The sequence below is a fragment of the Neofelis nebulosa genome, chromosome 6 (genome assembly GCF_028018385.1).
Source record: "Neofelis nebulosa isolate mNeoNeb1 chromosome 6, mNeoNeb1.pri, whole genome shotgun sequence".
In the NCBI taxonomy this organism is placed as follows: domain Eukaryota; kingdom Metazoa; phylum Chordata; class Mammalia; order Carnivora; family Felidae; genus Neofelis; species Neofelis nebulosa.
The window spans coordinates 47,824,209-47,850,623 of NC_080787.1; the positions used below are offsets into that span (position 1 = coordinate 47,824,209).

Sequence of the window (26,415 nt, forward strand, 5' to 3'; positions counted from 1 at the left end):
AAATTTCCTCTTGCGTATAATAGGCCAGTTACCATTTTTTCTCTTTTAAGTTAACTTGATCAAACACATAGTTCATCCATTAACTAAATCTTATCAGTTGCTACTCACTAATCCTGGTATTCTGCCAAGGTTCACTCTTTCCTCGCTGAGGCTAACGTCTGCCTGGGGTTTGTATCTGACTTCAATGTTTCAGTCAAATGCCCTTCCCTCTGCCTCCGCGATGCCCCAATCTGGAATAAATTGGTCCTCTCACTCACCTACAAGTCCAATCTGTCCACAGCCAACTAGTTAGGAGGAGCTGCGCCAGGATGGTGGCCATTCCCTAGAAGAGGACTGGCCACTGCTCACCCCCAGGGCTCGGGCATATGATATGGTTTGCTTTGTCCAGTTAAATGGGAGAAAAATAAAACTCGAGAAAGAGGAAGGTTTCTGTTCATCACAATTCCCAGATTATAAAGAGATCCTCTGGCAGAAGGAAAGAAAAGATGAAGGGGATACAAGCAGGAGAGGTCACAGGGAAAAGAGAAAGGGTAGGGGCATGATCTGAAGACAAGGGGCAGAGGAGCAGGATCAGGGTCTGAAGAGGGCCCAGCCTCTTGTCCACCAACGCCTGGCATTAGCTACAGCCAGGGCCAGAGAGGGGCCAGCCTGGTGTCCTCCATTCTCACCCTGCAAGCCCCATGCATCTCTTGTCCTCGAAGGCTGCACTAGCTTTCCCTCCTGCCGGCATAGGATGAAGATTTTTCCTTAGCAGCAATCCTCACCGTGCCTATTTACCAATGAGTAGGGTGACCCTTGTTTGAGCCCCGCCTCTTTGCTTCAGCCAAGTTGGCTTACTTTGCGCAGAGAACCCCCACCCTGCCCCTCTCTCTCTCTCCGTCTCTGCCCCCACTGGCAGCAGGTCTACTGCCCACAGCACTCATAAACCCACGGAGCCTGTCAAGCTTGTGGAGTGGAGCTAAATGGAAAAGGGTGAGCGTTTAGACTTGGGACCTGGGTGGGCTAAACGCATCCAGCCTGAGGTTCTCCCTAACTTGCAGTCATGTCACGCTATATCTCTGTGCAGCTTGAACTTGTGTCTCTCAGCTTCTGGTTTAGCAGCTGTCTTCAGGTTCACATGCCTACAAGTGTCTCTCCTGCAGGAGCTAATCCTCCTTGGTTTCATTTGCAGCTTCTACTGCTTGGGGTGACCACACTGAGTCACGTCTTTTCCTTTCATATCCTGGCTCTGCCTTCCTTCTTCACCAGCCACCCACTTTCCTGCTGCACATGAGGTGTTTTTTTCCAAGCTTAAGAATTAGAGAGGAGTTCGTGGGCCTGTAAGCAGTTAACGACCACAACCTGACACTTGAACTCTCGTCTTGACTGGACCAAGGGCCTCTGGTAAAGGCGGGAAGAAAAAAGCAAAGCAAAGAAAAAGAAAAAGAAAACTGGTGAGGTTTCACATGTGAAAACCTTGTTTTTTCCAAATCAGAGGGAAATAATTCTAGTGCCTCCTCTCCAACCCCATTCTGTTTTTGGCTTTTGGAGCTAGTGCTTGTGTTTTTATTAATTTGCACCAAATGGATGCTTAGCAACAACAATCAAACATGCTGCATTAAATATAAAACTACTTTCTGAAGGAAAGTTCGGGATTACAAAAACAAGCTCATTTGGGACACAGCTCTTGAAGACCCATATAAATAGAACATAAACATTTGAAGGATATATAAAGACATTTACCACATTCCATTTATTGATGGATGAAATGCAGTACATCAAATCAGATAAAAATTTTAATCTGGTTCCAATTAACTTTGTTTCATTTCATTTTATGGTACTTGCACTCCAAACTAAGAAAACTTGGTTTAGTTTTCTTCATGGCATGGCAACAGAAACAATCGTCAAGTGATGTTGAAGTTTATTTAAATCTGATTCAAAGGACAGCACAGCATTTAAATTATGGTACAGAATTCTTATGCAAACACATGGGGTTGGATATCTTCTCGAGGCAGCAATCCCCACATTTGAGTGGCTCAACACTGTGGAAGTGTATCATGTGCTTTCTGAACATTTCAATGTGGGTTGGGCTGGGGGGGGCGGTGACCCTTCTCCATATATTCAGGGACCCTGACTTCTGCCATCTGTGACCTCACCATCCAGTGGGGCCTCAGAGCCATTCACTGAAACCAAGATGGAAGAAGAGAACAGAGTGGTCCATGGAAGGGTTTTAATAGGCTAGGCCTAGAAATCTACCACTTGCGTCCAAATTCCACTGGTCAGGACCCAGTCACGTGGCCACACCCAAGTGCAAGGAAGGCTGGGGAGATGTAGTGTTGTGTTTCCAGAAGGAAAGGGGAAACAGTTTGGTGGAAAAGTTTTCTGGCGATCTCAGTGAAGATTGGAAAAGGCTCCTCCTGGCTCAGCAAAGGAAAATCAGAAATAAGAGGAAGTGGCACTGTATGAGGGGAAAGGGCACAAAGCAAGGGGTCTGCAGTTTCTACCTTCGTCTTTGCACATGACGGACGTGGACCACAACCTCAGAGCCTCCTCTGGGTGCTGGACGGTGTGGACATGATGCCCTCACTGGAGGTGACACAAGTCCTTTGGCCACTCTTGGATTTTGATGACAGCTGTTCATTCTGTATCCATTGTGTCTAGTGACGTTCTATTTTCTTTTTTCTATGTTGAAATATATTCATATAATCTTATGATAAAGAAGAATGCCCCATATTTCAGAAAGTCCTAAGAATATGTAGTGTGTGTGTGTGTGTGTGTGTGTGTGTGCATGCGCACACACACACACACACACACGTGCTGGTGGGGTTAGTAATAGATGGCTGTTGAGAAGGGAAGCAGACGGGGAGCTGAAACACGGCAGTAAATGCAACATTACAGGGCACCTGGGTGGCTCAGTCGGTTAAGCATCTGCTTTTGGCTCAGGTCATGTTCTTGCGGCTCATGGGTTTGAGCCCCGTGTGGGGCTCTGTGCTGGCAGCTCGGAGCCTGGAGCCTGCTTCGGATTCTGTGTCTCCCTCTCTCTCTGCCCCTCCCCCACTCATTCTCTGTCTCTCTCTCTCTCTCTCTCTCTCTCTCTCAAAAATAAGCATTAAAAATTTTTTTAAATGCAATATTTCATAGAAACTACCTGGGGGAATTGGTAGAAGGCTGAATGGACTTTTTCTCCCAACAACAGCATCAAGCATCATAGGGCTGTAATGCTAGAAGGGCTCTTAGGAGGGAGATAGTCTGACTCCCCTATTAATAGAGACATCTTGGAGGGCATGGTGTGCCTCTCTCATTCTCTCTTTGCCTGACAGTCTCTTGGCTCATTTAAGATGATGAATGAATGAATGAATGAATGAATAAATACCCTCAAAGGTAGTTTCTTAAATGACATTATAATACAGAAAAAGCTCGGTGGGGTGCCTGGGTGGTTCAGTCAGCTCAGCATCCACCTCTCGATTTCGGCTCTGGTCATGATCTCACGGTTCGTGAGTTTGAGCCCTGCGTCAGACTCTGTGCTAACAGCGCGGAGCCTGTTTGGGATTCTCTCACTCCCTCTCTCTCTCTGCCCCTCCTCTGCTAGAGACACTCTCTTTCTCTCAAAATACATAAGTAAAAACATTAAAAATTAAAAAAATAAAATAAAAAAGAGAAACCTTAGAAAAATCTCAATGTGTAGAGTCTTACAAATTGGATTGTAGTTTGGGGCTCATCTAGAAACATTTTTATGAAGGTTAGTCCATTTATGTTTCAGACAGGGGATAATGCCTTTTTTGTTTATTTTATTTTTTCCAACGTGTTTTATTTATTTTTGGGACAGAGAGAGACAGAGCATGAACGGGGGAGGGGCAGAGAGAGAGGGAGACAGAATCGGAAACAGGCTCCAGGCTCCGAGCCATCAGCCCAGAGCCCAACGCGGGGGCTCGAACTCACGGACCGCGAGATCGTGACCTGGCTGAAGTCGGACGCTTAACCGACTGCGCCACCCAGGCGCCCCTTGTTTATTTTATTTTTGAGATAGAGAGAGACAGAGCGTGAGCAGGGGAGGGGAAGAGAGAGAGAGAGGGAGACATGGAATCCGAAGCAGGCTCCAGGCTCCGAGCGGTCAGTACAGAGCCCGATGCGGGGTTCGAACTCATGAACCACGAGATCGTGACCTGAGCCGAAGTCAGAGGATTAACTGGCTGAGCCACCCAGGTGCCCCGCCTTAGTTTTATTTTATTTTGTGCTTGTTACCCTTTTGGCCAGATGAACGATTAACAGAGCATGGGAAAAGAGTCCTGGGAATGTAACCGGGGGCTAGACAGGTTGTTTTGTCCTTCGTGTTTGGTCTTTACCTCACCGGAGAAAAGCACTGGCACAGAAGAGGCAGGTGCAGGACTCAGCGAGGCGTCTTCCACAAGAGAGAGCAGAGGGGAGAGACGCCTCTAAACATTCGGTTGGGACAGAACTGAAGTTGTTCCCAGCAAGCTGGCCAAGGAGAACGCGAAGGATGTGGGTCTCAGAGGAGCGGCCCGTTTTTCCGAAACCAAAACGAGAGGGCATCCGGGACGGGAAGAGCAGAGTGGCAGCGCTTACGGCTACTGGAGAAAAACACAGTTGGGTTCCCGGAAATATGACAGCTAGAAATTTCCCAGGTCGAACAAGGCCGAGGGCTGTAGTGAATGTCGACTGCAATTTGCAGGGGAGCCTACGGGGCCAAGGAGTTGGTCCGGGAACGTTTTAATCCTTGCTGTGCCTTGTCGCTGGATGGCACTTGCGGGGCAGCAGAGTTCACAAAGCGAGTCAGTTTCAACCCCAGGGCGAGGTGGCTATTGTGATTAGCCCTGCTTTACAGGCTGGGAAACTGGCCGAAGGGGCCGAAGGGTGGTGAAGACAAGAGTCAGGACTGGGACGTGGGAGGGTTTGAGTCTAACCTCAGTTCTTTCCACTGCTCCGAACTGCCTCATCCTTCCTCCCTTCACGACAGAAGATGCAGAAAGGCCTGTAGCTGTGACTTATTTGCCCTCCAAGATTTGGCCCGCAGCGGGCACCTCCCAAGACACCACCACGCCACTGTGCGTGTTGCAATCAGACGTGGGGTTGGCGAAGGGTCTTAGCCTCCCCCAAACAGGCTTCTCGTGTTGCAGAGGGAAAACAAGACCCATGAGGTGTGGCTCAGCCATGCCACCAGGACTCACGTCAGAGTATCTTCCTGTAAACCCCACTGCTAAGCCCAGAAAGGCGTCCTTTCTTTATCCTAGACTCGCAACAGGAGAGCGGGTGATCTCTGCCTAGTGTTGCAATGAAAAACCTTGCCTTGGAGCTCTTTTTAAGGGAAAACTCGGCTTCCCTGTCTTCATATGGGGGGGATGAACTGAAAACTAAAACCCTATTGCCGATTTCCACCAGCATAGGCAACTGTAAGACAAGCCTCCTCCATAAGGTATGGTAAGCACTTTCAGGATGCCTATTTTATGAATCAATTCACCACATTTCTTGGAACTGACGACGAAAATCAGTATCTTCTTATGGAGTGTGGTTCTTGTTTGTTGTGGAAAGAGAAAAGGCAAAGCCTGGAAAGGCCTCCCACAGGCCAAACACAATCAATCGATGTTGACTCTTATTATCAGCATTAGTTTATTACCATTATTATCTTTAACTTGTGGCCTTACTAGGCCAAAATACAGAAACCTTCAGAATGCTCTTATAGAGAAATTTAGTTATTCTGTTTGTTCCCTCCTTTGCTGAACCAGGAGAACGGAATGGAACTATTTCTCCTCACTTCCCGGAACACTTCTAAGTTTAAGCCATTTCTGTCCTTAAGATGTAGCTAGGTTGTGGGTTTTATGAGCTATCAAGGCCAACTCTCAAAGAACAGGGAGAACTGAGGGTCAGGGACACTACAGTGACGTTTGGAGAAGCCAAGAGAGGTTCTCCCTCATTAGAAAGAGCTTCTAATGGACTGACAAGGGTGACTGAGCCTGGGAGACCCGAGTCTTGAAGACTTTGATGGAGACGTGAGACCAAGGGAATCTAGGCCAAACAGAACGTAGGCTCCGGGGTTCTTGCCGTGCTGAGTGAGGCCCAGAACTTACAGGAAGTCATGGGACTTTAATGGACAGCAGTGATGGGAGGGCAGAGGCAGACTGGAAACACTGGTGACCAGGGGGCACTTGTCCCTTTTTCTATTCACCAGGAACATCCTTAATTTTACTATGAAGCTGGGAAGGATGGAGGGCCCTCAGAATTAATTATTCATCTATAGTTTGCAGCTGGCCCAAAAGAACAGGACCTCAGAATCTGGAACAGTGAAGCTTTACGGAGTATTTAATAAGTTGTGTTTTTTTGCACAGCTGCCTTGTGTTCTAAGAGTCATACTTACCACATTGCATATTCTTTACAGTAGACTTTTTTTCACAGCTTTATTGAGATATAATTGCTTTACCATGTAACTCACCCATTTCAATGTAAGATTCAATGGCTTTTCGGATATTCACTGAGATGCACAAACCATCACCACAATCAACTGAAAACATTTTATAAAAGTAGCCCTAGGTCCCTTAAGCTGTCACGTGTTCAATCATCTCCCCCCCCCCCGCCCCCACCGCCCCCACCCCCACCCCGAGCCCTAGGCGATCACTAATCTGCTTTCTCTCTTTGCAGATTTGCCTTTCTGGATATTTCATAGAAAGGGAATCATACAACATGTGGTCCTTTCTATCTGGCGTCTTCACTCAGCATGTTTTCAAGACTCACCCATGTTGCAGCATTTACCCGTATTTTATTTCTTTTTATTTATTTATTTTTTAACTTTTGTTTTGTTTCGTTTTCTGTTTTTTGTTTTGAGTGAGAGAGGGAGGCAGAGGGAGGGAGCATCTAAGGAAGGCTCCACATTCAGCGTGCAGCCTGACGCGGGGCTCGCTTTCATGGCCTGAGTCCAATTCCAGACTCAGATGCTTAACCGACTGAGCCACCCAGGCGCCCGCCCCTCGTTTCTTTTTTAGATTGGAGAAAAGAAGACTACAGGCAGGAAAAACCACCGCAGCCAGATTTCTCAGAGTGTTCGGGAAGACCCGTTTATGCTGTTGCAGCAAGCATCAATGTTAACTGCTCGAACCGTATGCCTAGTGCAAATTCGGGGAAAGGATTTTTCCTTCTCATCGAGAGTCAGGGACCCAGGCTGATAGAGGCTCTCTCCCTTTTCGCTGCTAGGTTCCCCCATCACAACATCAGTGAAGGCGGAAAGAAAGGCCATTTATATCTCTAGGTCCGCCCGTGTTTCGACTTGGAATTGACACTCACCATTTCTACTTACTTGGCCCCAATTGGTCACATGACCCTGCTTATCTGTCCAGGGGCCCTGGGAAATGGGCGGAAGCGCCCGACATTCAGCAGGCTTGAAATGTCTCTGCCACACAGAGCTTGTCTAGTCCAGCATTTTTCAAAACGTGCTGTTCTGATCCCGGGGGCTCTGCAGCGGTCGTACAAACAATGAGGTAGGGCCGATTAATGCCGAGTTGAGTTTGTCAGCTTTTGCTTTTTTATTGGGAGATCTACAAATCAATGTGTTGAGGCATGAAAAGTTTTGCTGCCCAAAGGAGTTGGAAATTTCCTTATTTGTTCCATTTTTCTGTCTTCAGAGAATCACTCCCTTAAACCCTCTCACCCGGGGGGTCGTGCTCACCAGGCACCCAACATCCTGCAAGGGCACATGACATTCTCCAGCCTGGATTTTAGCTTCTTAAGCACTAAAACCAGATGTTCGGCTGAAATCTCAAATTATGTTCTCTACACGTTTATTTTCTGCAACAACCACAATGAAAATCAGAGGGTTTATACGCATTGTGAAGCAAAGACCACACCCCTTCCTTCAGGTCACTTTTATAGAATTCTTTCCAAAGTTCCAAGTCACCTGAAGGCAAAGCTTAAAGTAAGACTCTTTGGTATTTAGTTGGTTTCTGTCTGTACCAGAAGAGAAAATCCATATATCTTCCTTACCCTCTGGCCTCTTGGGTCCCTAATGACCAGGCTATTTTTATCAGGGAAGGAGGTAAGACTATGCTCAAAAAAAGAGTCGATTGCTGTTAATTGATGATACGTGATATATTAGGAGAATCTATGACATTTTTTTTCAACATTTACATATATATTCCATTACTAAAAGATGCATATTTTCAGACGTTTTTCTTAAAACAGTGAACGGCCCCCTGCCCCATCTGTGGGGTCTAACTCTAGGCCAGTCACTTGCAAGGTTCTCATGAGGGTTGGGGTGGGGTGGAGAAGGAAGCTGAGAAGGAAGGAAACTGGCACCATGAGGAGTCCTTCTCCTCCCCTATTTGTAAAGTAGGCTACACCACATATTAGCCACATTTTACCTAAGAGGTAAGAAGAGAGAACCCAGAGTGTGGATTCTGATGACACCAAGGTCAAAGGTGCTGTCACCTGTGGGTAACATTGTCTTTTTTGGAAGGATACAGTGCTGGCTGATGTTACGAGGACATGGTCTGCAGCCAGACGCCCTGGGTTCAAATCCTGCCTCTGCCAGTTGTGTGATCTCACCTAGTCTCTCCAAGCTCCATTTCTCTCACTTGTAAAATAGGGATAATAATAGAAACAAAGTGAACACATGGGACTGAATGTGTTTATGAGACCAAAGTAAATGGATGGGTGAGACGTGCTTGGCCAAGTGAATGCCATATAGTAACTGCTCAGGTGACAAAGGTCAGATTGTTAGTTTCTAGAAAGTAACAGGTATTTTGTTAAGAAAACAGGTAGTTGGGGCGCCTGGGTGGCTCAGTCGGTTAAGCGGCCGACTTCGGCTCGGGTCACGATCTCGCGGTCCGTGAGTTCGAGCCCCGCGTCGGGCTCTGTGCTGACAGCTCAGAGCCTGGAGCCTGTTTCAGATTCTGTGTCTCCCTCTCTCTGACCCTCCCCTGTTCATGCTCTGTCTCTCTGTGTCTCAAAAATAAATAAAAACGTTAAAAAAAATTTTTTTTAAACAAAAAAAAGAAAAAAAAAAAAAGAAAATAGGTAGTTAAAACCAGTTGTCCCCATGTCAGCAACAACCTTTAGCCATTTATTAAACTAGCAAAAAATGAGATTATAAAGCTAACAACAAAACTCTAATTAAAGTTTACTTTAATTACCCAAAACCAGATCATGGGGATATTTATTCTATTTTTTTTTTTTTTTGAGAGACAGTGCATGAGTGGGGAGGGGAAGAGAGAGAGGGGGAGACGGAGAATCTAAAGCAGGCCCCATGCCCAGCGCAGACTGAGCCCAATGCAAGGCTCGATCTCACGATCGTGAGATCATGACCTGAGCCCAAATCAAGAGTTGGATGCTTCACCAACTGAGCCACCCAGTGGTCCCTGGGAACGTCTATTCTAAAACAAAAGATACTGTGCTGATACAAGCCGGGTGCAATGGTCCACTCTCATGGGGATATTCAGAGACGACCGCCAGCTCCCGTCCTGCTCTACCGAGAGGCAAGGAACCCAGAGGAGCATTTGCGGGGAGGGTTTTTTTCCCCCCTTCCTTTTCAGTGTAATTGACATACGACATCGGATTCGTTTCAGATGTGCAACGCAGTGATTTGACAAGTCTATACATTACGCCGTGCTCACCACAAGGGTAGCTACCATCCACCCGGTTACATTACCACCCCAATATCGCTGACTCTGTCCCCTCCACCGTGTGTGGACGCAGCTAGAAGGGGCTGGCTATGCACCTGCTAGAGGGCCCTCCCCGAATGCCACCATGCCGGGGCCTTCATCCCGGACTTCCCAGCCTCCTGAACGGTGAGAAATAAATGTCTGTGGTTTCTAAGCCACCCAGTCTCTTGACATTTTGCTACAGCAGCCCGGATGGACGGAGACGCTTCCTTTTTGTCACACTGAAATCTCACAGTGACTTGTAAGTCTGAGGAGTGTGATCTCCGACTACATGTGGACACTTGGGTTTCAGCAGGTGACTTCTCAATTTAAGTGTTAATGGCCCTCCCGCCCCCCCCCCCCATTTTCTGCTTCAGTTACAAGTTTCCGGGGGCACCACCACCGAGTTCTGCTATCCTGTCAGTAAACACACGCACGCTCACTTCTGCTCGCAGGCTGCCAAGGGAAATTGGAGTCATAATCTGAGCCCGTTTCTGTCCTCGGAACAAGGAGAGGGAGGGTTAACTCCCGTTACCACACGTGCTACAACAGCTGCCTCCAGGAGGATGTTCTGCACGTCTGTATTAAAACACGATCACAACCACAGTCGGAATTTCATTCTTTTCACCTAAGTGCCCGGCCAGCCTCCCTTCACACGCCTCCCCTCGGACGTTCTCATCCCGCCCCAACTGCTTGTCCTCTGAAATTTGCCATCAAGACGGTCTGTCCTGTGACCACAGCCCTCTGCTGGGTTTCTCACTATTTGTTCCCACTACTTTTATTCTTCAACTCCACATGGAGCCCAGTTTCCTGTTTCTTTTTTTTTTTATTTTTTAATTTTTTTAATGTTTATTTACTTTTGAGAGAGACAGACAGACACACACACACACAGAGCGCAAGCTGAGGAGGGGCAGAGACAGAGAGAGAGAGAGGAAGACACAGAATCTGAAGCAGGCTCCAGGCTCGGAGCTGTCAGCACAGAGCCCGATGTGGGTTTCGAACCCACGGACTGCGAGATCGTGACCTGAGCCGAAGCCAGACGCTGAATCGACTGAGCCACCCAGGTGCCCGGTGACTGATTGTTTCTTCTTTTCAGCCTTTTTCTGCCTCTTCTTCCTTCCCTCTCTGCCTGGTACTCTTAGGTTACCCTCAACCGCACTTAACCTCCCTTGTACACATTCATCCAATGATCAAGATCCCGACTGCATTAATCCTGTTCTTCCAGCTGTCCTGCAGGCTGCTAGAAGTTCCTTCAGAGCTCATACCACAAAACTGCCATGGTATTTCATCATGAAACTATCTCCCCTCCCCTCCCCGCTGCCCCCACTTCTCCATTCCCTCACTCCCAGGAAATAACTCACCTTCCACTTGACACGGAAAATAAAATCTGTCAAATGAGAATTTGCTCAGTTTCCTGCTACTGCCCTTACCTGAGTCCTTCCTCCTTGCTTCTTTAAGGGTGGAATATGTGACCTTCCTGCCTCCGGTCTACAGCTAATTCCTGTGCATAGGCTCTCTATCCCAATACCTCCCATCTGAGAGGTTTTGCATGAAAAACTATCTTCTCTACTGTCTCTTATTTCAATGTAGCCTCTCTCTACAGGCTTCTTCCCATAAGCACTGGAACATGCTAGTGTCTTCCCTGCATAAAAGAAAGGGAGGGAGAGAGAGAGAAAAAGAGAGGGAAGGGAACAAAGGGAAGGAGGAAGGGAAGAAAGTAAGAAGGAGGGATGGAGGGAGGAAGGAAGTAAGGGAGAGAAGGAGGGAGGAAGGAAGTCCTTTCATGTCCCCTTCCAAGCGCCACTCTCCCTTTTCTCCCCTTCACAGGAAAACCCCGTCTGTGTCATGTATGTGTCTCTGTCTCTTTCCTCCTGTGCCTTCTTTAGCATACTGCTTGTGCAACAGCAAGTCTATTCTTCTCTTTTCTTTTTTCTTTTCTTTTCTTTTTCTCTTCTCTTCTTTTTTCTTTTTTAAGTTTATTTATTTTGAGAGACAGAGAGAGCAGGGTAGGAGCAGAGAGAGAGAGAGAATCCCAGGCAGGCTCCATGCTGTCAGCATGGAGTCTGATGTGGGGCCAGAACTCACGAACTGTGAGATCATGACCTGAGCCGCAACCAAGAGTCGGACGCTTAACCTGCTGAGCCACCCAGGCGCCCCGCAAGCCTATTCTTCAACTGCGTTTACACAGGCTTCAAGTAGAAAAACTATAAGACCCACTACAACTTTGACAACCTGCCTCCTAAGATTGGGCTACAAGTTCAACATCAACCCGGATCTCGACAAGCACTTGACACCAGAGTCCTTTCTGGACTTCTATCCAAACAACAAGGACTCTGCCATCTTGTGCCTCCATGCAAGGCCACCCTACAAGGGCATGCCTTCAAGTTCATCAACTGCAAGCAAAGATTACTCTCGCCTCCCCTGTCAGCTCCCCGGGAGCATCTCCAAGCTCTGATCCCACTTCAAGCACTACCACTACCAGTGGTGATGGGCCAATAGATAGACGGATAGATCTTTGGGATTCCAGGGCATGAGCATGCCTTCTGCAGGTGAAAACCATTTGTCATTTGAAAAGCAGCTCCTGACATACTGCTCAGTCTCTGATGCCTGAACGTGCCGAGTGAATACTCGACCAGACTTCCCATGATGAGCTGAGTACTGTTCTATTTATGAAGTAAAATATCAGGTGGGCTTGGCAGCAACCTACTATACAATGGCTGTGATACATTTGGGATCAGGTTGGAACAGGACCAGAAGTCAATTACATAACACTCCATCACTTACCTCTGTTTTGCCGATGTATCTCTCTCGATTCACACCTTTGGCCCATGGGGCATGACTAGCTGACAGAAGAGAAACAAATCACAGGCTTGGATGACATATAGATCGGCTTGATATGATGGAACGAACTGACTTCTACCCCACTCAGCCACCTTCAGGGATGCCCCTAAAAGACAGCGGTGAGGGGAAGTTTTCCCACTGGGCAGCGTTTTGAGCAGTACACTCGGCCGTGTTCTTTGTGTGGAGGTAGAAATAGTCTGAGGTAAGAATATACATAGACTCTTGGTCAATGGCAAAAGGTTTGGTTGGTTGGTTGAGGCCTAAAAGAAACAAATTCGGACAATGGCTGACAACATGGAGGCTATGTTCTCACTAAAGCTGATGTAGCCACTGCCACAGCTGAACGCCCGACCTACCGGAAGAGGGCAATACTGAGTTCTGAATACACCCCGCTGAAAGGGAGAGCCAGCTACTTTAAACTCTACCCTGGAGAGAGCAGTGATTTAGATCTATAATATAGAGTCCCAGCCTAGGGAAATAAAAAGATACGGGACCTCCAAGCGTATTTCTTTTACCATTATTTTATTTTTAGCATTTTTATGGTCAACAGGTCTCCTGAGTCTACATCCTTTTTTAAAGCGCATAAGCTTGTCAGCTAACATTCATCCTTACCCGGCAAGAATATGGAGATAAACGCTAGACCTGAGTGGCTGCAAATTCAGCTGAAGTGTACATTATAGGCAAATACAGTGTTTCGCTGTGGGCCTCAGCTGTTCAGGAGGCCCAGCGTGCCCTAAGAACACTCCCGCCATTTTTAGCAAAGACTGCCATGTTTGGTCTGCAAGGCTCAGGTCTGCTGTGGACTTCTACACTGCTTCCGTCAGCCCTTCCTGTCTCCGGACCCCGAACCTGCTTAAGCTAAGCTGCGAGCCGGGAGCTAAGCTTCAGAATCGCTGGATTAGTCTGGAAGAGTTAATGCACTCCAGAGTACTTAATTTTCTCCTAGGGAGTCATCCGCTCATTGGTAGGAAATAGATGAGTAAGCAGTCATTATCAACTCCACAGGGTAGTTCTAGCACAGGGGAGCAAATAATCCAGAGGACGACATGCACTCAAAGCTTATTTATTGTGAAATAAAGGAGGCAAGCAGCATTTTACTGAATAGAAGTCACATCATGACATCACTGATCGCTCTATTACTAGCATCATACATTTCCCGTGGGCATCACAGGATTTCTTTTCAGGATTTCATAGTACACATTTCAGGCAGAAGTCCTAAGTAATCGGTTCAGATGCTGTTACTGGCCTTGACATCATTTTCTTTGTGTTTCTATACATTAACAAAAATATTACTTCCTAACCCATAATTACAAACACCTTCGATCGAAAGAGTGCTTTCACCTTCATTAAAATACAAATATATCAGTCAGCACACCTTTACTAAATAAACCTTATAGAGAGTGCTGCCCTAGGTGTAGCTGAGCACAGAATGAGTGTAAGACATGCTCCAGGTCTTAGAAAGCTATCATTTCACCCACCCTTTCAGCACTAGACATGTTTCCCATAAAGAATTATATTACTATAGCTTAAGAATTCCAATTGCCACTTAAGGATCATATAAGAAAAGTAGAAAATTTCCAGAAATTATCATTTAACATTTTTTTTAGAGTCGAAGACTTTTAGCCTTTTTCAAAATAGAAATTTAGGTATGTTGCCTTCACAATTTACTCAAATTTTCATTCAAATGGCATTATGTCTCTTTACAGTTTTAATACAGTTATGCATGAAACCAAACTACAACTTCTTAAGAAGCGCCTCTTTTTTTTGAATCATTTAAACATTTTCTATAAACCACTTTTCAGGTCTCTATATCAGTGAGAGTGATGTCTGATTCTGGGTCTACTCTTACGTTACCAAACACACCTACCATTCCGACATTCTCTTGAATTAAATCCTAGAACAAAGTTAAGCAGTAGAGCTCAGGTCTAGATGCTTCCAGGCTAGTGGATGGGGGCAATCACTCTTCCAGAAGGCCCTGGCCCTCCTTAGGCTCAGCCGATGTCATTTTCTTTGTTTAAATTCAATGTGGCATTGTCCTTCTGGCTGTTGGACACCTAGCAAATGGAGAGAACTCTAAAAGCAGAAATGGAGAAGAAATACAGACATCAAGAGACATAAGCCAACAGTATTAGACCAAAGGTTTATTCAATTGTGATGATCTCTAAAAGGTACAGAGTCTAGATTTGAAAGAGTGGAAGTATTTGCTTGATGCGTTTCAAAATGTCAGGCATCATTTTTTAGCCTTCCATTCAAGGAACAGAACATTTGCAACCTGTTCTATCAGCCTTGAGGGCTGAGGGATAGTGAAGAGCAAGGAAATGGTAATCAGTTCGATTTAAATCCTCAGTCTATGGTCAAGTTTGAACACAACAAGGCATAGAATGGGCTTCTTAATAAGGACGTTCTTAGGGGAGTTGCAGGGTTACCAGGGACTCCTTGAAGATGCAACAACAAATTTGTGTGTATGGAAAGTTATGTTCTTTTCTAGAAAGGGATCCATAGGTTTTGTGAGATTATTTAAGGATCCGTGACCCCCCAAAAGGCAAAATGGAACAAAGCCAACCAACGGGATGAGAAAAACTCCACAGTGCTAGCAAAAATGTGCTTGTTTTGGCAAGACAATTGAAGTTGGTCTTATAAATGCCCCAAACGAATAGCTCTCATTGTCAGTATCTGGACACTGCTCCCCGGTCACAGATCTTGTAAAGCTCATTGTTTGCTTCTCAATGAGAGCTGAAATTAATTTTCTAAGACTCTTTGAGGTAAAATAAAGCACGGGGCTTTTGAAAAATTAAAATTGGGGATTCTAGCATTTGATTTTTGCTACTACGACAAGTATATTTCTTTGGGGAAGCTGATTTCCAAGCCCAGCGATGCCCTTGTACTTGACAAAAGAGTGTTCAGAACATGCCCTGGCAACCCATCCCCTCCCATCTCTACAAGAGCCTGGTACCGTGAAGGCCATTTCCTGCATTTTCTTGATCACCTCATTTTGCAATTTATTAAAATAAGTCCAATAATTAAATAATTTTAATCGATCTCTTTCTAGAATGAGAATTGCGATGTGAAATGCCACTTGAGATCATGAGAATTCACTTAGACATATACTTTTTCTAAACTGAGATAACATTTCTTTTTTTGAGATATTTCTCCCAAAAATGTTCTTAGTAGTGTCAAAACAGAAATAGGATGTGTGTAGAATAGTATGATAAATATAACTAATGGAATTCTTAGCTAGGAAAAAGGACTGGGCAAAATCTTGCCTAAGGAACTGGTCAAAATTACAGACCTCTAGGCTTAGGTGTTACGGGGTTTGGACAAACGTCCTCCTTCTGATCTGATAAGGATTCTCGTGTCCTCTCACTGGTGGTAAAATATTTGGAGGGGGAATCAGTCCTGGGCAAAACTGTGACATCTAACTCAGTGGATCAGGAACTAGCATTTGGGGAGTATATGCCTGGCCCTGATCTTCATTTTGACAATGAAACCGTACGTGCTAAGAACCTTTGTGACGGGTTTTTTTATTTCCCTTCCATGGTAGGATTTTGAGGGCTTTTCATCCTGGTAGTTACTTGTACTCAAAATAGAAGTGCAAAAGAAATCAGGGGAAAGTGCCGAAATGTGCATATTTATGAGTAATACAACATTGTCTGTGTCACTTAGGCACTTACATAATTTCTATTGAAATGTCACCCAAGAGTTTTATTTATCCCTCCATACATTAGCCTTATTATATCAAGAGTAAATCAAAGCACAATATGCCATGTGAATAGCCCTGAAATTGGAATGCTTGATTTCTGAGCTCCATCCTCAGTTGAAACAGCACCTTTTATCCAGAATCTTCAAAATGACTTCCAAACATTTGAAATCAATTGAACTTTCCCTTATCACCTAGGACAGTGGTCCTCAAAGTGTGTTATCCAGATCAGCAGCATTAGCACCACTGGAAATTGGTTACAAATGCAAATTACTGAGCCCCTCCCTAGATATCCTAGATCAGGTACTCTAGAGGTGGGGCCGAGTATTCTGTGTTCTAAAATGCCCCCCACCTCCCCAGGTCATTCTGATGCTTGCCCCAGTTTGAAAGCCACTGGTCTAGGAGAACAGGCCTGTAGAAACACAGAGGAGTTAAATGACTAGAATTATCGAATGGTCAGAGGAAGGAATAAGGTCACGGTCTTTTCACTTCTGTTTACTGTCTTTACTGCTGCTCACTGTCTTTGCTGCTTTCTGCTATGGTATTGCTTCCCAAATGGACCAAGGGCTATGACTTGCCTCCAAAACTGATGGGTCACTTTTGGACTCACAGACGTGCCTCTCTAGGGAAACAAGCCCAACATCAAGGCCATGTCTATTTAGCACAGGGAACAGGGTCAAAATTGGTAAATTCACTGAGGAGCTCCTTAACACTATAAATGGTGGGAACACTGCTATTTGGTCCCCGTCTTGTGACACTGTGGCACATACATTAGACCCGGAAGTAAGGGAATTAAGGGGCTATCTTCTCAGTCTTCTTCCTTGATCCCGTTAAGATCAAGCCTAGGTGAGGAAATTAGCAGCTCATCTCTAGCAATTCAAACTAAGGGGTTAGAATTTATACCAAATTTGAAAGCCATGGTATTCAAAATTCCAAAAACACTTACCTGTTTTGGTAATGGGTCCAGAAGACTACAGTCATATTTATAAAGTATTAAAATAATACATATTTGAATCTGTAACAGAGCAAACCACCTGAAAGAATAATATGAAATTGTCAGTGAAAGGTGCATAAATCTCTACCAACAGAGAATATTTAGAAAGCACACATACAGATTTCAGAGCAAGTATGTTCTTCCACACAATATGAACTTTAACCATCAGAAGGATAGAGTAAGGAAGAATTTATTCTTTTCTTTTATAATTCTGTCTACTGCAGAGGGTAGATGGGATGATTAAATTGCTTAAAAATGTAGGTAAAATGCTTAGCCAGTGAAAGCACTCAATTAATGAGGGCCCAGGTCTCCTTCAAAGTTTTAGATCAGTGCTTCCCGCCATGGTAGCCATTAGCTACACGTGGCTATTTAAACATAAATAAATTAAATTTAAACAAAGTTAAACATTTCAGTTCCTCAGCTGCTCTAGCCATATTTCAGGTACTCAATAGCCATACGTGGCTACTGGCCGCCCTACTGGACAGCACATCTTTAGAACATTTTGCACGATCACAGAAAGTTCTACTGGACACTCTTGTCTGCTTTAGACTCTTTTTTGCCCATGAGAAATTACTGCCTGGATGTTCTATAGGCATCTCAAATTCCCCATAACTACCAAATATGATTACTTTTGTGATCGTTCACTAAGATGTCTCCCAACTTTTTGATCATATACCCTATAATGAAATATTTGAGCATACCCTACAATATATTGATACTCATTTACTTATAAAGTATATACACATACTACTCTATTAGTTTGCTATATACTTTGTAAGACACATACAAATAGAAACTAAAAATATTGAGAGAAAGTGTAAGTGGAATTCTGCTATTTTTTTTGTGCATCTCTGTGGGTTGTTCTCCTCAGGGTAGGCAATGCCTTTTAGGGGCCATAACTCTTAGTGAATACGATGAGTCCAACAGGTCAGAAAATTGGAAGTCATCACAGACTCACTCCCCTTCTTCCCTCTCTATATCCAATTAGGCACTGAGTCCTTTTGTTTTATCTTCTAAATACTTCCCCAATCCCTCCGCTTCTTGTCTTATCTCCAGTCCCTCCACTATTCCCTCAGTGCAGTTCATCATGATTTGCCTCCTGGATTACCAGATTAGCTCAGCTTTCAGATCAATTTCGTTGCTTCCAATTTCACTTCCCTCCACTCTGTCCTTCACTTTACCACTGGAGTGAACTTCCTAAAACATAAATCTGTCACTATGTCCTCAGTGTACATAAACACACACACAATCTGCCGATGCTTCCCATTTCCTTCCAATTGACAAGAGAATACAGCCTTTGAAGATATGCCCCCACCTCTCTCCCCAGCCTCCTCCCCACTGATAGCTCCTCTTTGACACCCGTGTTCTAGCCACCCCGTATACCTGACAGTTCCCGAACGGTGACGCTCTCTTGCAAGCCCTTCCCCTGCCCAAGGCTCGGTCTCCTCTGGAGGCATTCTCTGACCACTTGCTTCTGAGATGAGATGCCCCTCCTCTCCACTTCTGTGGTCCCCTGTGCACATCTCAGCCACACCACCTATTGCACTGAATTGCAATTGCTTATCGAATTGCCATTTCTCTCCTAGAGGAGGGACTGTACTGTTGGGACTTAACAGTACAGAGCATACTATTGGTGCCTAATCACGTTACCTGAATGAATGAATGAATGAATGAGTGAGTGAATAGATGACGGAAAGGATGCCTTCCATAAAAGAGATTCAATTTCCTGCCCTTTTTAGCTCTCTTTCTCTGCATTTCGGTGGCACTTTACACATTCCTCCACCAATGTCCTTACCCTCCAATCCTACTATATCCTACCATGTTACAGTTAATGGTTTGTATGTCTGACTCCCCTTATAAACTTTAGTATTCACAAACAGTAGCAACCATGTTCTACTCATCTTGGAGTCCTCAATATTTGTTGATTGAGTGAATGAATGAATATGAATGACCTGATATTCACCTCAGGTAATTAGATTTGTTTCCTACTAGTATTCTTGAAACATCCCGAAACATTCTTGAAGCATCTTACTTCAAATGAAATCGGGAGTACTCCACATGTTGTTATAACCCACTTGGATGGCACATCACTTCTTCACAAATATTTGTGATGCGTATTTAACCCTACTTATTCATGAGTGCTAAAAATAATTTATTCTAAGAGACTATCAATGGCTATGAAATAGAACATACACAGTCTTTACTGCTTCAAATCAAAGAGCAATTCCAAGAAAAAGCAATTTTGCTAACCCATGTACAGGTTCAGAATTTCTCACAACTAAATTTCTGCCAGACTTCTAACGAATGGAACTTCTACTTCTCGCCTTGTCCTGCCCTAAATAACTCAAAAAACTGAGCAAGATTCACAGTGTAGGATGAAAATTCCCAAGAGAAAAGGAATCAATGAGGTGAACTCTGCCAGAGAGTCTCCCGTTCTCTGTCCATGGCCGTTTCCAGGTCACGTGCAAGGAGGAGAAAGCCCACGCAGACTGGACAGTCTCACTAGATTAAAAAGACAAGAGATCAAAGTTCAGGGAAGCTAAAGAGACTGGAATTTGCAGGCAAGAATAAAAGAGAGGAGGGAGTTTCACAGAGAGAACAAGAATGCTTCAGAGAGCCACCTGGGGGTCTCCTGGAGTATTTGGTTGAGTACTAATCTCAGCATGTATAAGAGGCAACTACTGAAGTGAAGATGAGAGATGAAAAAGAAAGCTAAGGAACAATAAGCTGACTAATGCCCAGGGCTCCCACAAGATATGGAAGTCTGTTCCCACATGCAAGAGTGAGGAGATCTTGTAACACATGGACAATTGAATAGGGTCTTTAAAGGTTATAGCCTTATGGGGCACCTGGGTGGCTCAGTTGGTTAAGCATCTGACTCTTGGTTTCGGCTCAGGTCATGATCTCACGGTTCACGAGTTCAAGTCCCGTGCGGGGCTCCACAATGACGATGCAGAGCCTGATTGGGATTCTCTCTCTCCTCTTCTCTCTCTGCCCCTCCCTGCTCTCTCTCTCAAAATAAAAAGAAATAATAAACTTAAAAAAATAAAGGTTATTGTTTTAATTAGAAGTGCATTATATTATCTTAAATTAAATGCCACTCCTGATTTTACCTTAACAAAGCTTAACAAGTCTTGAAAACTCATTTTTCTGAGCAACTTACTACATGCCACAGTAAAGCCTAAAACTAAAGAATACAATAAAATCTAGTATCCATGACACTTAAATTTTTTTTAATGTTTATTTATTTTTGAGAGACAGAGACAGAGAGAGAAAGAGAGAGAGAGAGCAAGAGTGGGGGAAGAGCAGACAGACAGGGAGACACAGAATCCGAAGCAGGCTCCAGGCTCTGAGCTGTCAGCACAGAGCCCAATGTGGGGCTCAAACCCAAGAACCGTTAGATCATGACCTGAGCCAAAGTTGGACGCTTAACCGACAGAGCCACCCAGGCAACTCCTAGTATCTATGACACTTAAAATTCATGTCTTGCATTTATTCAGAAATGGCCATGCCTAGAATAAACAGGGAAATATGAAACATGGGTGAGGGAAAAATCATTCAAAAGAAACAGACCCAGAAATGACAGATACTGTAGACAGCTAGTTAGATATATTCCGCATGTTCAAAAGGTAGAAGCACAATGAAGAAAGAAATGGAAGATAAAAAAAAAAAAATCAAACCTAACTTCTAGCAATGAAAATACAGTATCTTAAGTGAAAATACACTGGATGGAATTAACAGAAGATAGGACACTACAAAAGAAAAGATCATGGAACTTAATAGAACACTGGGAAATATCCCAAATGAAGTACATAGATTAAAAAGGGACTGAAAAAAGAAATAAACAGAGTATCAGTGACCTGTAAAATACCATCACACAGTCTAACATATGTGTAATTTGGAGATGCAGAGAAGTGGGCAGGAAAAATATTTGAAGAAATAGAAGCTGAAACATTTCCAGATTTGTTAAAACTGTTAGTTTACAGAGCTAAGAAGCACAATGAAGCGAAAGCAAAAGAAACATAAAGAAAACTATTCCAAGACAAATCAGAAGCAAATCGTTAAAAAAAAAAACAGTGACAAAGAAAAAAGTCCTAAAAGCAGTCGGGGAGTGGGGAGACGGAAGGAAGGAAGGAAGGAAGGAAGGAAGGAAGGAAGGAAGGAAGAAAGAAAGAAGGTCACAGGTCACAACCTCTCATCAGAAATCATGAAAGCGAAAGACAACAGAACAACATCTTTGAGGGGTGTCTGGGTGGCTTAGTTGGTTAAGCCTCTGAATCTTGCTTTCGGCTCAGGTCATGATCTTACGCTTCGTGAATTCAAGCCCCGCATCGGGCTCTGATCTGACAGTGCAGAGCCTACCTGGGATTGTCTCTCTTTCTCCCTCTCTCTCTGCCCCTCCCCTGCTCACTCTCTATCTCTCTCTTAAAATAAATAAATAAACTTAAAAAAAGTTTAAAAAACAAGAACAACATCTTTGAAGAGTTGAAAGAAAAAAAAGTAAACATTGTTCTTTATAACAATACGCTGACTCTATTAAGAGAGAAACTTGCCTTGATGATTTGGGGGTAAATATTTAATTTCCTCTTTATAGGTTTAAAGTATAGTATCTTGTGGGGAAAAAATGATGGTCTTTGAGACATATGTGAAATAGAGAAAGACAGAGAGATGTTGAAATGGCAGTCAATTATTGAGTAGAGAATTTAAAGGATAAACATGTGTACGTATCTTAAGACAGTTGTCCTGAGAGCCCCTGGTGTTATTCTACACTCAGACTTTGAGAAAGGTACTCATGGAGGAAGGGAGATGGGTCTTTGAGTGAAATCGACACCCCAGGCGCAGGATGAGGTGAAGAGGACAGTGACCACTCTGTGATTATTTTGCAATAGACAAGCACAGCCTGTGTGCAAGGGCCAACGGTAGGAATGGGGGATTTCCTGGGCTATGGGAAAAGAAATATTTTAGATCCATTTTTTTATCTTTCCCTGACTATTCCACAGGCATACCTTGTTTTGTTGCATTGCACAGATACCGCCTTTTGTACAAACTGAAAGGTGGTGGCAGTCCTGCCTTGAGCAAGTCCTTCGGCACCATTTTCCAATGCCATGTGCTCACTTTGTGTCTCTGCGTCACATTTTGGCAATTTGCACAAAATTTAAAACTTTTGCACTATTATTATGCTTGGTACGGTGGTCTGTGATCAGTAATTACTACTCACTCCAAGTTCAGATTAGCTTACAGTTAGGATTTTTTTTTCTCTAGCAATAAGGTATTTTTAAGGTCAGGTATGTGCATTTTTGAGACATAATGCTACTCCACACTTAATGGGCTACGGTGTAGCATAGAAGCGTAACTTTTATATGCACTGGGAAACCAAAAATTTCATTTGACTTACTTTAGTGCGATATTAGCTTTGTTGCAATGGTCTGGAATCAACTGTGTCATTTTTTAAAAAAACATCAGTCAAGCGTGATGCATCTTTATGGCCCTGTGTGACACCGCTATGAAGAACAAAGAGATGATAAAATGTCAGGAAGCATGAAGAGCCTCACTTTCCTCTCTCTCCTGGAGACAGGGTCACACAAACAGCGTCTCATCTACCATGAGAAGCTGGGAGTCCAGTAGACATCACAGGACACTACGGGTCAGATTCGGAAGGGACACCTGGGGTGTGGATATACGCTACTTGCTTTTCCTCCTTACTCTTCCCGGAAGGGAGGGACATTTATGGGACCAGTGAACAGGCACTGAGGTTACATACTAAGAGTTCTGACGATAACATGAGATCTCCATTCATTCATCCATTCAGTGTGCACTGTCTTTATGTGCTTTATGCTCTTCTAAGCGCTGAAGTTACAGCAGTAAACAAACAAAAACACCATTCACACTTTTCATAAGAATGCTTAAATTCTAGAAGAGAGGTAGTAAGCAGGCAGCACATAAACAAGCAATGCATATATCAACCATGAGAATAAGTACTACAGTAACAAATAAGACAAGATAAAGGGAAAGGGAATGTGGCGTGGGCTAAAATATTTCGGATGAGGAAGTCCTCTCTGATGAGGGGACATTTCAGTAGACATTGGAATGATGTAAGAGGGTGCAACATATGCATATCTGGGCACAGAATTCCACACAGAGGGAACAGAAAGTGCACAAATCCAGAGGAAGGAGAATGAGGAAAAAAGAAGAGGCTAGTGTTGCTAGAGATGAGCAAGAAAAGGGGAATGTCAGAGAGACCCCCCCAGGCAAGTAGAGAGCCCGTGGGGGCCTGCTGAAGACTACATCTCATTCTGTGAGATGGGAAACCATTGAATAGCTCTGAGCAAATGTGACTTAAGTTTCAAAAGAATCATTCTGGCTGCTACATGGAGAACAGAACATATCGTGATGTAAATGGAAGCCAGAAGACTGGTTGAGGAAGCCATTAGGATTTTCCAGACAATAGAAAGTAGGGCCTTGGACCAGGATGGTAGAAATAGCCATGAGCCACACAGAACAGGTGAACACAAAGGAAGGGAAGCAAAAATAATAGGAAAACAGGGAGGGGGACAAAACATAAGAGAGTCTTCAATATGGAGAACAAGCAGAGGGTTACGGGAGGGGTGGTGGGAGGGGGGACGGGCTACATGGGTCCGGGGCACTAAGGGATCTACTCCTGAAATCATTGTTGCACTAGATGCTAACTTGGATGTAAATTAAATAAGTAAAAATAAAAATAATAAATAATAAGTTAAGAAAAAGAAAAAGAAATAGTCATGAGCCAGAGTGAGAGACTGGATATACTCTGCACAGTGGGCTGACGGTTTGCCTTCTGGATGCGGAAGACTGAGCCAAGAATGAGTTCTGACCTGAGGAAATGAGTTTCTGACCTGAGGAAATGCAAGAATACAGTCGCTATTTACCTCAGCCACGGAAAGGACGAAAGGAGGAGCAGGGTGGGGAGCTATTGCCTGGAACTCGGTTCTGGAACTGTTAAGCTTAGCTTGCTGTGCACCAGTGGCCTGGAGACATCACTGCAGATGCTGGGTGGAGGCTGAGTAAATGGGCCTGACGTTTAGGAGGGATTCAGTCAGGACTGGAGCCATAAGGGATATAAATACAGAGTCTTCATTATTCAGACGATTATTTAAAGCTGTGGGACAGGATGTGATCACTTAGGAAGTGAGTTAAATAGGAAACAAAACAAAACAAAACAAAACAAAACCAACTGGCAATCCGACGAGACCGTGCTGGGGACATTCCAAAATTTGGAAGTCAGGAAGGTGAGGGAGAGGAGCAAAGGGCACTGGTAAGGAGGAGCCAAAGGGGTAGAATAACAAAAAGAGAGCGGTATCTCTAAATCCCCATGAAGTATTTCATGGAGGGCACGAGCCCCGGATCAAATGGAAAACGTGGCAAGGAGCGCCAACATGTGAAATCAGTCACCAAGTTCCCAGCCACTAAAACGACCAACTCTTCTCAGTACTTAGCGCCCTTCCTGGAAGTAAATTAGATGAGATCACTTTTTCAGATAACTAAGCTGACCTTTGTGTCAGTGGAATAAGCAGTGACTTCCCGGATACTCAGTGTGCTCACCTGGCAAAATACTGGCTAATTTTGCATCTGTGAATTACAAAACAGTTTGGTAGGTTCCACTTTATCCAGATGGTCCTATTTTCTCCTAACTCTGGCTTTGGCACTTCTCTAACGTTACTTTGCTATAGACCGCACACTTCTCCGAGCTCGGCTCCCTGGCATAAAGGACCTTGGCACTCTGTCCAGTCCTTGGAGGAGAGGCACTGTAGCAGCGTGAGGACAAAATAACCACTTGGGAGGGCAGGGTGGCAGGCGCTCCAGTGGAGAAGGCACTCTGGCCAGAAGGACAACCTGTTCCCAGGCACTGTCTCACAAGGGGCCCTGGAACATCTAGGGCCCCGTGACTGCTTCACACCCTGCCCCGCAGAAGGTGAGGTGATGAGAGACGAGACTGGCAGAGTGGGAGGAGTCCGTGGAGGATTTGAATGACAGTGTTGGGTCTTTGATCCTGAAAAGTGCTACAGACCCAGTGAATAGGTTGTGCTTATTGAAAACTTATACCTATGTGTGAAAATGACATTCCCTTAAGCATTATTACACACAGAAGACCCTCCATGTGGACTTCCTCTATCACACAGATGAGAATGCAAACAATGTTCACAAGCTATTTAGTAGTAAATATGTTAGGGGCACCTAGGTGGCTCAGTTGGTTAAGCATCTGACTTTGGCTCAGGTCATGATCTCATGGTTCGTGGGTTCGAGCCCCGTGTCAGACTCCTGGTTGATAACACAGAACCTGCTTTGGATCCTCTGTCCCCTTCTCTCTCTGCCCCTCTCCCACTCATTTTCTCTCTCTCTCTCTCTCAAAGTAGATACACATTTTTTAAAAAAGAGTAAACATGTTAGAAATACTATGCATACTTTGATTAGAAATAATTAGAGAGAATATTCACCAATTCATTAGAAGAGCTTCCCACTATAATCTGTAAGGCATTTCCTTAACAAACTTTAGTCCCTGCAATGTTCCTTAAAATCATAAAGCTACACTTCCCTTAAGGTAAAATTACAGCTGGGGCTTTTGACCCACTTCATACTGTGCATTAGAGAGGCTTTAATATTTTTCTTCTTTTATCTTTGAGTGTTAACTTAGTTATTAAGTTCGTGTTAGTTATTAGAAGAGCATAAATATTAACATATTTCATACTAGTTCTAACCATTTTGACTGATATCCTAGCTAAAGGAAAGGTATGATGCATTAATAATACAGATAATAAATAATATGTGCTAAAAATAGTTTTCTCCAAATCCAAATATTTGAATATTATAGCAAAATTACCTCAGCTATTCACTAAATACAGTCATTTTTTATGCAACTGCAAAAAATAGTGTTTTCTAGCCTTTACCATGTTATTGAATTTTGTTTGAGGCCTGAGATGTCCGAGACTGACACACACGTACTTATGACATTAAAAGCTTTTTATGTCACAGAAAATGGGCTTCCTAAAGTATTTTTAACAGAAGCAAGCTGAGCTATGTTCACGTTAGGGTTGTTTTTGTAATGCTCCTGTGTCAAAACAATGAAGATAATGAGGCATATTATTTATAACAGATTTATTTTTCACACTTACGAGAACCACATAACACATCTACAAATAAAGCTCGTTAAAATATAAACATACTGAAAATTCCTTAAATACGTAGTGCTCGTGTGTCTCCCCCGTTGGTAGATAAATGTTCAAGGAGCG

The 26,415-nt window shown here is 44.0% G+C and overlaps 1 protein-coding gene across 1 annotated transcript in view; it reads right to left on the minus strand.

Moving 5' to 3' along the window:
- Positions 1 to 13,508: 13,508 nt before the first annotated feature.
- The window catches only part of LOC131514303 (24-hydroxycholesterol 7-alpha-hydroxylase), a 94,568-nt gene continuing 81,661 nt past the window's right edge, over positions 13,509 to 26,415 (minus strand). The window contains exons 11-12 of the mRNA XM_058734148.1: positions 17,105 to 17,192; positions 13,509 to 14,534 (exon numbers count right to left, since the gene is read on the minus strand). Of these exons, the coding sequence (XP_058590131.1) occupies positions 14,463 to 14,534; positions 17,105 to 17,192 (160 nt within the window). The 3' untranslated portion in view covers positions 13,509 to 14,462. The remainder of the gene's footprint in view (positions 14,535 to 17,104; positions 17,193 to 26,415) is intronic.